This window comes from Anas acuta, chromosome 2, assembly GCF_963932015.1.
Source record: "Anas acuta chromosome 2, bAnaAcu1.1, whole genome shotgun sequence".
In the NCBI taxonomy this organism is placed as follows: Eukaryota; Metazoa; Chordata; class Aves; order Anseriformes; family Anatidae; genus Anas; species Anas acuta.
Genome location: NC_088980.1, coordinates 109,937,349 through 109,954,258, shown reverse-complemented (window position 1 = coordinate 109,954,258; position 16,910 = coordinate 109,937,349). Strand labels below are relative to the sequence as shown.

Sequence of the window (16,910 nt, the reverse complement as noted above, 5' to 3'; positions counted from 1 at the left end):
AATCATGCTAGGTTTGCGCCAGTGAAAACTGAGGTATTATGTACGTTTTGCTTTTTCAAATACATAGAAGAGTCTTAATTCATGAGGAATACAGTTAAATAAAATTCAAGTTAATAAAATCCTTTTTCTTTTCCTTTTGTATTGTCATATGAGTATGGGTATAATGGAGAGAAACACTTAATACTCTAGTAAGGATATTTTATTGTCATCGATTCATGGTGATTGCAATGTTGGAGAATTAGGGAAAAAACTACCTATATATATCAGCTCCAATTAAAACCACAAACTTATACAATGTACTATTGTGTCTGTGACCCTAAGGGTACCAGGAGTTTTAAACTTTATTTTAAAAACTGAGAACTTAATTTGGAGAGCCTTAGAACCCCTCAGACCTAGTTGTAGCTATGAGATCAAAATGAAAAACATGGCTTAAAATAACTTTTCCTATGAATAAAAAAAAAAAAAAAAAAAAAACTTTAAAATTCCCTGGGCTCTTCCTGGGGCCACTGTGTTGTATCTGGGTATCTGTTCCCCAGCTATATAAAGCTCGTGCTTTTTGCTCGGTAGGCACTTTAAACAGCCAATGCCACTGTAGTGGAAGAGGGAGAATTTTTATCTGCAGAAATTCATTTACTAGGATTGTACCAAATCTGATCTTATGCTGCAGCCCAGGGCGGGTTTAGCAGGAAAGCGCGCTTTGAAAGAGACAGAAGAAACTATTGCTGTGATGCTGTTTTCAGTTTGTATAAAAACATTTCAGGGCTTTGAAGGTTACTGGAATTACGAGGGATGGATCAGGAGGCAGGAGGTGCAGGCCTGTAGTGCTCCCCAGTCTGTCCTGTGAGCATCACTGCCTTGGCAAATGGAGCACAGTTTCAGAAAGGGCTTTACTGGCTGCACTTGGGTGAGTGCATTACTCAGAAATGATGAAGCGATGAGTGAGCTGTTAAGGTCATCTCAATGGATGTCGAATATAATGTCTCAGGCACTTTGTCACATACTTGGTGCCATGTGGATTTTATTTCCAGTTTGATTCTCTGTGTGTGAGAGGTCAGCAGTGGAGATGACTTGCAGACAGGCAGACGACATTTCCATTCTTAAAGACAAAGAAATGTTATGTCAAGTAGTTGTACAGGGCAGTGCTCAAGACAGAGATGAGAAAGGTGCAATACTACTGTTATAATTTTTTAAAAATGATAAAGAATAAAAGGAGTAAAAATACATATTTATTGGGAATAGCAGCAACTCCAGGCTGAAATTCAGTTAACTAATCTGACCTAACTTTGCATCTTTTTGCAAGATGAAGGTTTTGTAGAAAGTATAGTGGGGTGTCTTTTCAGCTTGCTGGCAGCACCTGTATGCTACTCGAGCTCTGTGAAAGGAGATCCACCCCGTGTACTGTCTGATGCCATCCAGAAGTGGTCTTTGATGGGCCAGGACCTCCTGACTCCATGGTCCTGCAGTTCATGTTTATAGCTGATGGCAAAAACAGGGTACAGCTTATTTCTCATCTCAGGCAGTGAGCTTTATAAATTACAATCAAATTTTTCCACAAAAGCAGAATCTTGCCCTATGTTTTGGATAGTGTGTGTGGAAACGTGGACAACAAGGTGGAGGAAATGTATCTGTGTGTGAGGCAAAGACAGTTTGAATATCTGCTAAAATGAACCTCATCTGAAAGAAAAGATTAATGTTGTTCAGGATCATCAAAAAGTCATTGAGATCATTTTTGTTGGCCCCTAGCCATAGGCAGAAGTGAGGGATGTCCACCAGATAAAACAAATGTTCCTGTTGTGGAGTATCTGGAAAGGTCTCACACGTTGCTCGGAGACAGCAGAGAGCATGACTGTGAGAAACAGGGAGAGACTGTGCGAGCACAGGAGTAAAGAAATTGTATTGGATCTGGGTTGGACCATGGATCTGTTTGGTCTGCTGGCCACTTTGTGAACCTGCTTAATTGACCCTGGTCCTCCTTCAGCTCCCTGTTACTGCCCAGGCTCTCTTCCCACTGGGGTGGATGCTCCACACCTGCTTACTGCCTGAGGGGGCCAGCAATGTGCCCTTGCCACAAAGTAGGCAATGGTGCCCTGGGCTGTAGTTGGCAAAGCACTGCCAGCAGGTCAAGGGAGGTGATCCTTCCCCTTCACTCAGCACTGGTGAGGCCACACCTGGAGTACTGGGCCCAGTTCTGGGCTCCCCAGCACAAGAGAGATGAGGACACACTGGAGAGAGCCCAACAGGGGCCATGAAGGTGGTAAAGGGCCTGTAGCCCTTCTCCAGTGCAAAGAGGCTGAGCGAGGTGGGACTGTTCAACCTGGAGAAGAGGAGGCTTGGGGGGATCTCAATGTGTATGAATTGGGCTCTGAGCCCCAGGCCGCACTTGTGTGCTGTGCGGGTGGCCGAGCACTGGCACAGGCTGCCCAGAGAGGCCGTGGGGTCTCCTCATGGAGGCCTTCAGAAGCTGCCTGGCCGTGGTGCTGGGCACCCTGCTCTGGGCGGCCCTGCTGGGGCAGGGGGCTGGGGCAGGGGGCCTCCAGATGGCCCTGACAGCCTCAGCTGTGCTGGGACCCTGCGAGCGGTACCAGTAAATACTGATGTCAGCCTGCAGCAGAGCTAAGCGTTCGTGAGTGGGCTGGGAGTGTTGAACTCATGACTGGTACCACCTCAGGTCCTAAAAGACAGCATGGGATGCTGGGCACCATAAGATAAAGGCATTGTCTTGTAGGCAGATGTCTTCATCTGCCGCAGTAGGTTTGACTTGTATCTCAAAAATTTGTTGAAATGGATGTATATCCTAGAGCATTACAATTAATATTCCTTCCAAATTCTATAAAATTGTGTATAGTTTTATAATTGCCTACCTCATCAATTGCAGTTAAAGTCCATGTTCATCAAAAACTTGTCCATAATTTCATTATCCACGGTATGCCTTTTAATTAACCAAGTTTTTGGTAGAATACAGAAAAAGCCTTCAGTCTGTCATTTTTGTACTGATCTTACTGATCTTTTAAACAATGCCCCCTATGATTTCTTTCCTGTCTAATCTAATAGCTTAATTTTTTTCAGTCTGTCTGGATATATTCCAACCTGACCTGTATGAAAACATAAACCTTCCAAGGTCTAATTAAGTACATAAATAGAAATGAAATCATTCCTTTCTACTTTTTTTTTTTTCTTTTCCCCTATCTTCATGCCATCTAGAGACTCAGCTGGAAAACAGCTAATTAAAAAAGTAAATTACTTTTTATATAACATGGCTATACTGGTGTATTATTTGTACAAAATATGGTTATACGGGTATTTAGTTAATAGATACCTAAATAACGTTAATGGCTAACTTATTTCACAAATACGGTCACTAGCCAAGTTACTCTTAATAGTCTTGTGACCATAATAGCTGTTAAACAAACTGCTGAGTGGATTTCCAGAAAGGACAGTTGGAGAAACTGATTCCCAATTTTTTCTGCCAATAACCTCGCCTCTGCTTCCACTTCCAGGCTTCCAGTGACTCCACTTTCACAATTGTGTTGTCATTAGGCTTGCAACTCCATCATGATTTGTTTGATCCCTCCATTTAGGACCAATTTAAATGGCAACCCTTCAAATGAGGGAAAATACTGGGATTTTTTGTTTGTTCTGTTGTGTGTTGCAGCCACTGTAATTCTGTAAGTGTTCCATGCATTTGTTTTTTGCTTGTTTTTGTCTCTTCTTTAATAGTTTTTTTTTGAGCAGCACGGTAACTTGCTCTTAAAGGGGGCTTGGGGATCTTCAAAGAACTGAAGTAATGCTGCTGGCCAAGCCCTTGGAATTTAAATTCAGAATGGATGGTTGTATACATGAAAGCATTTTTCCCCTATATGCAGGTTATGCATTTTTAAATTGACTACAAAGGTGCAAGAAAATTTTATTAGTTTCCCAGATACCAGCATAGGAATCACTTGCATCAGTGACCAAATTACCAAGAATGTAAAGCAGGAGCTGCGGTAGGTTTTGTCCTGAAACCGGTGAAAGATGAAGTGAAGATCTGGATTCCTGAAATACCATCTTCACTAAAATGTTGCATTTTAGGGAGCATTTTGTGGAAGCAAGCTCCTGACGCTGTGCTGACAAGTGTCTTATATAACCTCCCATCTGTCGCAGGCGCGGGAGAACGTGTCCCAAATGTGGGACAAATGTGGGACACGTGGCAGCAGCGAATCAGCTGCCTGCTTTTAATAGCGCAGGAAGAAATTTGAAGAAATTCACTATTTCTGTTACTAGAATTTGTCGCAAAATGCAGCTGAAGAAAAAATGGCCAAGTGCTGTAATGGTTTAAAAAAGCCAGAGCTATTGAAAGGCTTGCTCCCTACACGTCCGACCCTTATTTCGTGAACATATGCCCAGGCTGTAATAGGTGAATCAGATCTGTGGTACGGGTTTGAGGTTCTGGGATCATTTAGAAAAACCCTTTTAAGATGTTTTTGCTTTCTGAAAAGGAAACCCATTTAGGCTATGTATTTATTACACCATAATAGCTTTCCTTAATCCATTGTCCCAAGGGTACGTACAAATGGATACAGCAGCTGAGGTTACTCATAGGTTTTGGATCCCAGTTCTGACAAGCGGTCTGTTGTATTGTAAATGTTTTGGTTTCCATAATTTACGATTGCAGCAGATTCTGAAACCCACGGACACTGACTGGGGATGCTGGAGGGAAATGATAATATTTCATTTTGTCCAGAAGTTTAAATGCAATCATTTGTCACCCTGAATTGATTCCTTCCTAAGCAGCACCTGGCAGATGGAGGAGAGTCAAAGACACCTAATTCATGGCTGCAAGGATAAAGCACTTTGTTTCTTTTTTCTCCCCAGTCTTCCAAAGCTTTCCCAATTTTATAGTGGTGGAAACTACCATCTATGGTGAGCTGCAGTTAGGGGTCCGAGCCAGTTGAGTTGTGGGTAGGGGAGAAACTATTCCTATGAAAAAATGAGTGTTTTCCCCGCAGATTTTCCTCGCTACACAACTCCCTGTCAGGCAGAGTGAGTGGCTCTGTCAGTGCTCAGGAAGCATCCAGAGCACCCAGACCCTCACTTTGGCTGTATCCTGAGCTTATGCCAGCTCATTTGTGTCAAAAAAGGGCACTTTGAGAAATGTACCTTGTGGCTGGTGGGTTTGGCTCTCAGCTCTTGAGTGTGTGGTAGCCAGCAGCACCCACACCTGCACTTTCTAAAGTAGAAGCTCCCCCTCCAGCTATGTTCCAGAGAAACTAATTAGATGGCTGCCTTGTTCAGAAGATCTTTCAGCTGTTCAGTTATGTGTGTTCTTCCCCCCCCCTTCCTCCCCTTCTTATTTTTTGTTGTTAAGAAAAATAGGTTGTAGTCTTTTTAGCTTCATGGAATATTTACATCAGTCAAAGGCATCAGCCTTTGGGCATAAACCAGCCCCGTTAAGTGTATGGTAGGGAGCATGGCTGCTGAAAGGGGTAATTGCTGCAGATGTTGTTGGACAGTCAAAGTAAAGGTTAAGCAGCTGGAACATGTTATTTTTTTTTTTTTAATTGATAAATACCTCCCAGTATGGAAAGGAGGAGCGACTCTGACAGCTGTGAGCTAATTTACTGCAGATCATTTTTTGATTAAGAAGAGAAAAAGGAGAAAGTACCAGAACAATTGTGTATTTTGCAATTTATTAGTAAAGGTTAAATGTTCACACAAAAGCAGGTAGCTCACAGTTCACATATACCATCATAGAAATGGCTACTGCAACTTCAAAAATGATACAGAGAAGAAGAAACACGGGGTGGCAAAATAGGTATAAATGAGGCCTTCATGTTACTTGGTTTTGTGTTTTTTGTTTGTTTTTTTTTTTCCCCTTGGAAAAAGATTACGGCTTGCTAGAGTTAGACTCCCACAGCAGCAGGACCAGCCCAAGTTTCCATACAACCATTCTTTCCCAGTTGGGCATCCTGCGGCAATACTGCGAGTTGTGCCAAAATGTGCCCTCATTGTGCAATGATGGATGTGCTTCTGCAGCATAGGTGATTTATGACTTTTTAAGAGTCTTCCTCTAAATTATATATATTTTTTTTTAATAGGGCAGCGGTAATATTTCTTCACTGATGTGAAAGCAAATGTGTTACTTGCTTAAATAAGATAATAAATTATCCATCTGCTGTTTTTCCAAAACTTCCATGGTGGCTGACTCACATGTGCTGTCTCTGTTAGCACATGTGGTAGATACACTCCTTTATGTGTGCGAGTTAAGCACTTTTCCAGTGCTTGCATTTCTTCCCTTGAAATGGTTACGGTTTAGGAACTACTTGCAGGAAAAAAATGTTTTACCAAATATGCTTATTTTTAAGCTTTCTGGGAAGCTCCAAGGCTTGTTCAGTTCCATTAAAGGAAGAGCTTGAGTGCTCAAAAGTGAGACAAATATTTTTAATACATTAATACATAAAACTCTGTCAGACCTGTGGGTTTAGTCTCATAAAATAACGAAGTCGTTAGCAGATTTAACTATCCTTTTTAATACATTAATAAGTAACAAGAAAACAGATCAAATTAAACATTGGTAAAGATATCCCGGAAAATCCTCTGTAGAAGTGGAACGGAGTATTGAGAATGCATTTGTGTGTGCAAGCTGGCCTGTTCTTTTGTTGACTGTAATTTTTGATCATTTTTCATCTTCTTGTTAGTATGAAAGCTTTGTTTTCCCCCTTTGTAAACAATCTTTTCCATATTTGCATCATCTAATCTTGTTCATAAATAAGAGTTTACTCCTGACAGATCAGTTTCTCTTCCTTACTTACAGATTTTGGGATCTGAGTCATAAAATCATAAAACTATGTTATACAGGCTGCTTAATGTCAATATAAATGCAAGTCTGTCACTATTCTGTTTGAAGGATTTCTCATAGTTGATTTCACCTTGCAACTGACTTTCTGGGGATTTCTCCTTCAACAAAAAGGAGCTGTCTTGCATTTGGCAAGTAGCAGTAATTTTGTTATGAATGGATTCTTGCTAAGTCTGTAACCTTTTCTGTGTTGGAGTTTAACAAGCTTGCTACTTTTTTTTTTCAGATAGTAGCTCAACTGTAGGCATAGTACAATTTCTGTGTATAGTTTTTTCTGTTATGCTGTTATCTGAAGTATTCTCATACTTAGAAATTAAGACTTTTTGCAGCAGTGAAGGTCCATTTTTCAATTAAGAGAAATATTCAAATAATATTTCAAATTATTTTTGCAGTATTACTATTCAAGTTATAAAATACTCAGTAGAATACCCAAACAACATCATACAAAAGATGCTTCTGCTTTACTGTAAAGTAATGCCACCATTCAGTTCATTGACTAATTTTCTTTTCAATTGCAGAATCTGAAAAAGATTCAAGAAATGGACAAAGAGGCAAGTGACGAATCCAGTACAGACCTTGATGACTTAAAGAATGCTGACTGGGTAAGACAACAATTGAATAATGATTCAGCACCATTATTAGCAATTTATATTTCTTTATAATGGTTACCTAAAGTTGTTTGGTTTATGTTAAAATTGGTGTCTGTTGGTTGTTTTTGTGTTTATTTTGTTGTTTCTTTTTTTAACATATTAACTAGTACTAAATTATGACAAGCTAGTACCAAATGGAATTTCAGCCTTCCTTCACAGATAGATGAAATAATGTAAGTATCCAAGCATCACACTATTTCTTTAGACTCAGCTTTCATGTAGAAGCTTTTGCAATTTAAAAGGCTGGACATTTAGACAGGTATCATGCTAACTCCCCTTCAGAGAGGCAGCCAGGAAGTAGGCAGAGCCACCAGCTGAGTTTCTTTAGTGATGAAAGAAAAAATGCTACAGAGAACAGTCAGTAGCTTGTATTGTTTTCTATGTACTTTTTTGGCCAGTATGTAGAGGAACATTAAGACATTCTTAAAAGTTCTTAATTTCATTTTCCTGATCTTCTGTCTACTACCTGTTCTTACTCCTCTCTACCCATTCCCCAGTAATAAGAGGGAAATGTTAGCATGTGGTAGGCAGAGCAAAAAAACAAATTGAGTACCAAGAGGGTATTGCTAGACCTGTATTTGTGTTTAGAATTGTCCGAGCCCAGATGCAGGACCTTGCACTTGGCCTTGTTGAATTTGGAACTACTACACGGAGAACAAATACATGAGTCCTGTTACGTTCAGGGTTAAAAATAGGCTTACCTAAAGTCACCATGGACAAAATGGATTTGGTTGATGTGTTAAAAATAAAATGATAAAGCTGTACATATTTGGTGGTGTCCTGAAAGGGGAGTGAGCAACTTTAGTTTAATCTTAGTTGGTATGCAAGGGTAAGGTATTAAATAAAATTTTGCTCTCCTCTCTTCAGGCTCGTTTCTGGGTACAGGTGATGCGAGATTTACGGAATGGTGTCAAACTTAAGAAGGTTCAAGAGCGTCAGTACAACCCACTCCCCATAGAATATCAGCTTACACCCTATGAAATGCTGATGGATGATATTAGATCCAAACGCTATACCTTAAGAAAGGTCATGGTAAGTCAAGAGAATTACTAGAATTTGTCAAATCTGAAATAATTCTCTTTATTTTTTTTCCTTTGTTTACTGTTTCTTTTTATATTTTTTCATTCCTTCAATTTTTTTTTATTTTCTTTTTTTTTTCCTGAGAACCCTGAAATTATGATGTCAAGTAGATATTACTAATGTTCATGGGTTTTATATGGCATCTTAAATCTATGTAGTATTTTGAGGGGAAAAATGTGAAGCCAACAAATATGGAGTATTTTGTTTTCCATGTGGCAGGAAAAAAAATTAAATTTTGAAAGAAATTCCTACATATCATATGCTTGAAGAAGTGATTTATGTTGGTTCATGATAACCTTAAGAGTCATTTCAACAGTCCTGTCATATTTTCTACTGAGAGATGGTGTTAGGCTTTTGCTGGGGAGAACATTTATGGTGAAATACAGCATAATTTTTGGAATAAATGTGGCATTCCAGAATATAAGGTGCCACCAAGTTGTTATATGAACTGTGACAGGAAATGAAAACCTACAGTGTTTGAAAACTTGTAGTACCATGATCTGCTAGGAATTGACAAGGAACACATAGGGTAAAACATTTTAAACCTTCGATTTGTAGAAACTGAGCTCAGTTGTTTTCAGCATATCATATTGCTACTTTCAAGTGGAAAATTAAAAAAAAGAAGCAAAGGCAAGCTGGAGAGTGTTGATGAGTCTCCTCGTAGATACTCATGAAAGTGCATGTAAGATTGACCTGAGGCACTCTTTTTATCAGAGCCCATTTGATATTTACTGGCGTCTCCTTGTTCTTTTATTCCTTTTAGTTTATACTGTGTTCATCATAAAGATGTTCTTCCTGATAAGGCAGCAACTGATCTAAAAGGATCCTTATCCTTAGTAAAACATTTTAAACCCCTTTGTCAGAGGCATGTGTTTGGATGTGTTTGGTCATTGTCAGCATTTATATCTGACATTTATTTATGTTTGCTTGTTATTAGTTACAATGGAAACATCTTGTTAGAATATCTTGTATTCAACTATACTTGTGTTCCTGAAAAAAAATCACAAAACCTTTGCTAGTAGGAAGGCCAGGACTCCACCAGAAAAATTGAGAGAGGAAAGAGACAGAAATCATTTATTTGAGATAGTTAAAAAAAAGAACAGAGGAGGAAAAAATTTAAATTACTTCCATGGAGAACAAATACATGAGTCCTGTTACAAATATAAAGGCCTTTTGTGTATGAAGTGAAAGTATTTTCATAACCAAAGTGTGGATGCAGACTATCAGACTATTTTCATTTTCTGCAGCAGCTTTCTGTTGCTTAAATATTAATAGGGGGAAATACATACCCAGGAATGGTATCTATCTATCTTTACACTCGCAGTTCAGAAAACCAAGCTAACTGACCCTATTATCCACTGCAAAAGTCACCTCAGGACCTTGCTTACTGTATGCAATCAGGGTAGTAGTTTCATCTGAATAGGTACCCTTGGGTGATCTGATTTTGCTTTTGGCAAGCTGGGCTTTAATTCATCTTCTGTTGAGCGAGCTCCTGCCTCTTCTGAAGAGATTTTCTTCATTATGTTGTAGGTCTTGGAGGCACAGCTGCTCTCCTCTTCATCCAGACTCTTGCCATATGCAAAATCCCTGAAAACATCTATTTTTGTCCTGCTATCTTGTCTACTAGGTTGATTGTCCAAAATGACCTCTGGGCATAAACGTGAATTGGGATTATGATCAGCTGTAGGTACAAGACCTGTAGTGCTGTCTCTGATGCAATTGTTGGCCTTATCTGCTGCTGGTGACTGTGTGTTAGAAAACTAACTTTTTTTTTCCTTATAATAAACCTTCCATCCAGTAATTTGGATTCTGCTGCAGGGTCTGCCTGAAGAATGTGCCAAATATGCCCAATAGAAGGCGGTTTGATATGAAATGTGTGGAGCCTGGAGGATTCATACAGAATTACAAGTTCGGTTAGATGTCATAAATACAGCATCGTTTAGCTGACTTTTATGGGTCAGAGCTAATTATATATATTCCCGTCAGAGAGAACTGTCATGCTTCTTGAGAAGAGGAGGAAATGACAAGAGTCCTAAATCTGAATTTTAAAGCAGCCTGGGAAAGATGGATTATGTTTCTTTCTATCAGCCAAAGCAGATGTTTGGCAAAATCTTTATTAAAAACATTTTGTTGCTTTAAAGTTATGGGTGGTATTTTTAGAACTGACGGCTCGTGAAAATGCATGCCACTGAAGGTAACAGGAGGTGGATCGTTTTCCAGTAAATAAAATGTTAGATAAAGGCTTTGCTCTTCTTTTTACGAATGTAATGCTGTGTTTAAAAGAGTATCTCGATCTGTCCCTGACTGCTCGGTATTCCTAGTAAAAATTAGGAAAGGAACAGATGTTCCTGTTAGGTGCATCACTTAGGAACTATTTTGGTGGTTTAGACTGTCAGCAGTGTTAACAGATCCCAATAATGGGAGCTGTCTGTTCTCACAAGTCTTCTGTCATGGGGCAATCCTTCAAAATGTCTTGATGTAAAATGTCACATTCTGGGCTTTTTGCAAATAACTGGTTTCACTAGTTTCAGTGACCTCTGCATTTCTATTTTAGTCGATACGAAAATAATTTCAAATTTGTCATCTCTCCGTCCCCCTGATGCAGGAGTCTTTGTTTCCGTGGTTGTCATGGGAACAAGATGACTTTCATCCTGGCATTTTGTAATCCTGGCATGTTTGCTTTAGCAGCTTTAATGGCTTTTTTTTTTTTTTTTTTTCTCCTACAAAACACTCCCAGAAATCCTAGGTATAGCAGCGAGCTTTACAGTTCTTAATCATGCTTTAGGGCTACCCAAGGAAGTAGTGGCTCTGTGTGAGTACCACAATTATTATATGGGATCATAAACTTGTATCTGTAATAGACGTGCAGGTGCAGCAGCACGAATACAGTGGTTTACAATGTGCAGTATCAAAGAACAGACACTGCTGCTTGACCTTTCTGCATGGAGCTAAATCAGAAAATTGATATGCACCGTGTAACAACTAGGTGACAACTAAAGCACTACACAGTCTGCATAACGAAATTTGACAAATGCATATATATCTACTTACAGTGCTTGAATTCACAGCCGGACTGTATCATGGGCTGTTTTGGGAATGATGTAGCACATCCCCTCTGATGATGTCAGCCTTCGCAATTTCATCTCAAGTGAAAATTTCTGGATGGCACGAAACCATCGGTTTTATTTTATCAGTTACTAAGAGATAGGACTCTTCTACTTAATACTGTCACCTTTTATAGTGTGAAAAATAAATGGCTGAGATAGGTGAATGTCAGTGATAAGTGACATAGCTCTTGTGAGTCGTGCACAGATCACCAAGTACCATTTGAAGTTATTATTTTAACTGCAAGTCTCTTTATATATTAAAATTTGATGGAGGCAATGATTATGTGGTAATTTCTCTGTGCTGTAGCTGTTCAGATCTCTAAATTTCTGGCTGATTTTTGTAATCATTGATTATGCTTTTCCCACCTGACCAGTTTTAATGCATGTACAAAAGCCATTTTATACACATGAAGATTTAGGACAGCATTACAGTGTTTAGAGGTATTTATTCAGGTACTGGTTTGCAGTTCAGGGCAGTGTGGTATGTGAGCACCAAGAACATTTTGCTTGTGTTCTGCATGTGCCGCGGCTGCATCTGTGCAGTGCAGCTCTGATTTAGACTCTAATTGAGCCATGAATTTTAATTAATTAATTAAAAGATGCATGTTAAATTGCTCATTACAGGGAGAGTCGGTTTGAGTGAAGAAATAGATCTAGCATGGACGGAGAAGATAAAAGCTTCCCTTCAGTGTCTTTCCTGTCAACATCTTGTCTGGGAGCAGAGTATGAGCAGGGAGCTTCTGCTGGCGCTCCCGATCCTGGCTTCTTGGCTGAAGCAACTGATAAACATCCACTTGCTTTGCCACCAGCTTCCTCAGCATCCTGTGGAAAATCACTTAAGCAAACCTTACTTTTCCCCTTTTCCAATCCAATGGAAATAGTGATACTAATTACACTCTGGTGGCATTAAGTCAGTGCAGAGAGTGCCCTGAGGTGAAAGGCTCAGAGCCATGTATTATTTATTTCCTAGCGTGGTGCAGAGAGCTGCTCCCCAAGGCTGGAATTGAGATTATCAGCGTACAAAATGGCTGTTCTGATGCTAATAGCTCACAACTTAAGCTATCAGCCTTGACATCTGATGAGCAGTAACCTGGGGATGAGAGACTCACCATTTCATTAAGGATCCTGCAAACCACGCTGGCCTTGAAGAACTGCTCAGTCTTTAAACAGGAGAAATCAATCACATCACTTAAAATAATTTCCTGCTTATCATAAAATGCCAAATCACCATTTAATATAAATCTTTCCCCTTTTAATTTTTCCGTACTGTTTCTAGGAAGATGTCACGCCACGTGGTGTAGCAGCTTGGTATTCTGTGCCACGCTGCATCAAGTTCCCTCTGAGGAAGCTAATGTGGTGGGGAACAAATGGAAATTAGACCATGTAGGTAGGATACCTCCAAAAAGAGTCCCAAAGGAAGCAATGAAACGTTCCCCTGAAGGCACTCGGCATCTGATCCCATTTCAGGGAAGGGATGAGCCTTCGATGGGAGGCTGTCGCTCTGCCTCAGCCCAGAAACAGGGCACGTCCCAGGTCAGCAGAGCTTATGTGGGAGCTGCATGGTATTAGTGAAGTTCAGTGAGGGGTCATGCTCCGGTGACCACGTGGGGATGTAAAATTTCTTTCAAATTGGAGGACGGGGCTGATAGCCAGGTACTGTGTGGTAAGACAAGGTGCCAGAAAGATGTATGGCATAGGATGCTCTCTGACAGTGTGCTTGGGCACTGTGCCACACAGGCTGAACCCGACAGATGGATTTCTTAAGCAAATCCATACAATTATTCCCAGCTTACAATTCATAAATTCTTCAGATGATAGGAAAGCTCCCGTCGCCTTGTTTATATTCTGTGCATGTAGTGAGTTGTTGGCTGTTTCCTGTGATGTGCTGTGTATGGTCTTACCTTCAGAACGAGATACCTGAGGAAGAAATGCCTGTCTCTTCAGATAAAAGCAAGCAAACAAGAACAACTCCCACCCAGCCCCTCCTCTGGTCCCTCCCTGTACTCTCAGTGTCATGCCATGGCATTCTAGCAACTTGACTTTCTGGACATATTGGCTAATTCTGCTTTACTCTTGAGTAACTTACTGAAGTGCAGGTGAAGAGGTGTCTATAAAACCATGCCCAGGGGTTTTCTCTCCTTCTGCTGGGATTTCTACACCAGGGCACCTTGTCATGGCCAGAACAGCAGAGACAGGTTACAAAATCACAGAATCACAGAATCATCTAGGTTGGAAGAGACCTCCAAGATCACCTTGTCCAACCTCTGACAAAAAACAAGGGGAGCTTATCTTCATCCATTGCTAAAAGCAAATCGTTGGTGATAGTCCTGGTGCGGTGCTTTCTTTCATATCAGAGTTTGAGAGATGTTAAGCGGATCAGAAAACTGGGCTCAAAACCTAAGAGCAGGCTGTTAGAGACTGTGTAATGGTTGGCAGAGAGCCATGGTTCAAATAGATGTTCCTGAAGAAATGGTCCTGGCACCTTTTCCTCCAAACGAGATACGAGCTTTGTCTGCATTCTCTCATACACATGGTTGTAGCCTTGAGACTTAATTCCATCATTTCAAAATCCTAAGTACTGCTGATTGATGCTGCTGGAACTGTGGTTATTCTGGAGCTATCTGCAAAGCTGAAAAGCTTTCCCTTAAGTCTTTGCTTGCCTGTGCTGTGCATACAGATCGTTGTTGTGTTCAGGACTGTTGGGATTTTACATCAAGTGCAGGTGTCAGAACTCTGCAGGCTCTGCCAGGGATGTTGCAGATTGTCTTTTTGTCATCTGCATGAGTATCAATGCAAGACGTGTGTTTCCCTTTCTCCTTTTCAGGTCAACGGTGACATTCCACCTCGATTAAAAAAGAGTGCCCATGAAATAATCCTGGATTTCATCCGATCACGACCTCCATTAAATCCTGTATGTAATCCAGCGTACTTCTTTCCTAACGAAAATGTGTCGTTTTAAAAAATGTCTGTGTTCAGGGAATGTGTTAAATATTATATTTTCTGACACGGTCTTTCAGAAATATTGATCTATGTATATAGAATGTGGTCTCTTGAAGAACAGTGTGTGATGCCTTGCAGCTGCCAATAGCTGTTCTTACCAGCAGCCCTTTATCTCTGAGTCACGGAAAAATGCATTTCTCCTTCTGTTTTCTGTGAGTTTTACAAATGAGTGCACATAAAATCCTATCACAACATGCCACATTTTATTGTGTCGTTCCCCCCTCCCCCCAATGTGACATCTGCTTTCAAGGGAAAACTGTTTTATGTAAATCTAATTATCTGCATATACCAAGGCCTCTGCAAGAAAACTGAAACCAACCCCACCACGGCCACGCAGCCTTCACGAGAGGATATTGGAGGAAATCAAGGCAGAGAGGAAGTTGCGTCCAGTCTCACCTGATGAGATCAGGCGTAGCAGGCTGGGTAAGTCCATTCCAAGTTTTTACCAGCAACATTCACAGAAAAATTCCCACATAGGGAGCAGCAATATAAGCAATATCTATGCAGATGTCACTGAAGACAAAAATTATTTTTACCCGTTCAGATGAAGAGAGCATAAACCTAATGGCTTTGCTAGGGCTGTGTAGTCTTTGTGCTAAATTATTTTCAAAATAAGGTACTGTATGATTCAACTTGATCCCATCTTGCTTTTAATGTAAGCATTAGATAAATTTAATGACATTAGATTGCTCGTTAGATGTGACAGTTAATGTTAGATTTGCTCAGACTGGAATGGATATTAGTTCTCCCCAGTGCAATATCTCTTACCTATCTGTGTAAGTATTCTTTACATGTCTGTCCTTAATTTTTTTTCTCTTCATTTCCTGTTGCTAGCATCATCAATTATTTTATTATTTTACATGAAAATCTGCTTTGATTTTGTTTGTTGAAAGTATTGCTTCTATTTTGAATCTGAATCTTTGCTTCATATTACAAGTTATGGAGCATGTGCTTGTATATGTTTTGAGTTGATCAAATAATTTAGACCTTTGCTGCAAATCTGTTAGTTTCTGCAGTGTACATTCAACAACCCACTATGAAATTATACCAATATTACACTTTGCAATGATCACCAATTCGCCTTAGTGCAATGGTTCTGACATTGACAAAAGCGTGACAAATGCAGCCTTACATTGTGGCATACTTTACTTTAAAAGCATGGTATTTAAACTGCGTTAGGAAAACTGAAGTAGCTTGATTTTTGAAGAGCAAAAGTGGCATCTTATGGTTGAAAAAGCATGAAATAATCCACGTGTGTGCTCTGTTGTTGCTTTTGCAGAATATTTGTGCCTGCCACATGTGCTTAAAGGCACTGATGCAAGTGGATTGTGACAACCCATTCATTCTCTCTAGAGGAAAACAGTTTCATTAGCTGTTCTGTTGCATTGTTCTTTGATAGAGTACATTGTAAAGTTTGGTGAATGCTTGGGTGCATTTTAAAATGCATGGTGCTTTGAATATTGTTTCTTTGGGCCTTCCAGCTTCTGGTTTTGATTCAATTTATGCTTGCTGTATCAACTAATGATTCTAATAGCCCTAGACATTTTTCCAAATGTAGGATGTTTGTAGAAACGTGGAACAATTCTTTGCTTTTCTTTCAAACATTAAACTTCAGTATTTTACACGTTCTCCATTTGGAAACTATCATGTCCTGTAAGGGGCAGCAAATTTGATCTAATAATTTTTTACAATTTTTAACTGATACAAATTACATCAAACCCACTTAGTAAACAGTTTCTAAAAACAATCTTAGATTTTGGAGTATTACTGGTTAATTCAGATTTTGGGGTATGTCTTTCAGTAAAGGATACCTGTCTTCCAGCAATTCTTCTTTTTTAAGAGAATTCTTTTTTTTTTAAACTTGGGAATTGTGATAATTCCCCTTCAGTCCAGTGAAATGTTTGGGTTAAATGTCATATTACTGGAGGTGTAAAAGGGGATGTGAGTTTTACTTCCCAACCATAGTGTTGAAGATTTTATTTTTTTAATGTGGAATCATATATATTTTTATTTGTTGCTGGCATGCAGAAGAAAAAAAGAGCCAGGATCTTGAAGATAATTGCTTCTTATGTTGAAATATGAGGCTTGGGGTTTTGTCACATTGAAATGATTGTTTTGCCCAAAGTTCCTTTTAGAATACAATGTGTTTGTGCAGAACTGGGGACAGAATAATGCTAGTAACCTTCAATATGATACTGATAGATCTACCATATAGTTTAGGTGACCACTGAATGTAATTTA

At 39.6% G+C, this 16,910-nt stretch overlaps 1 protein-coding gene across 4 annotated transcripts in view; it reads left to right on the top strand.

Annotated features, from left to right (window-relative positions):
• Positions 1 to 16,910, top strand: part of SPIRE1 (spire type actin nucleation factor 1) — a 125,762-nt gene that overhangs the window by 81,785 nt on the left and 27,067 nt on the right. For all 4 annotated transcript variants that reach the window (XM_068671676.1, XM_068671677.1, XM_068671678.1 and 1 more), the window contains exons 5-8: positions 7,351 to 7,434; positions 8,350 to 8,514; positions 14,494 to 14,580; positions 14,963 to 15,092. In XM_068671676.1, the coding sequence (XP_068527777.1) occupies positions 7,351 to 7,434; positions 8,350 to 8,514; positions 14,494 to 14,580; positions 14,963 to 15,092 (466 nt within the window). The remainder of the gene's footprint in view (positions 1 to 7,350; positions 7,435 to 8,349; positions 8,515 to 14,493; positions 14,581 to 14,962; positions 15,093 to 16,910) is intronic.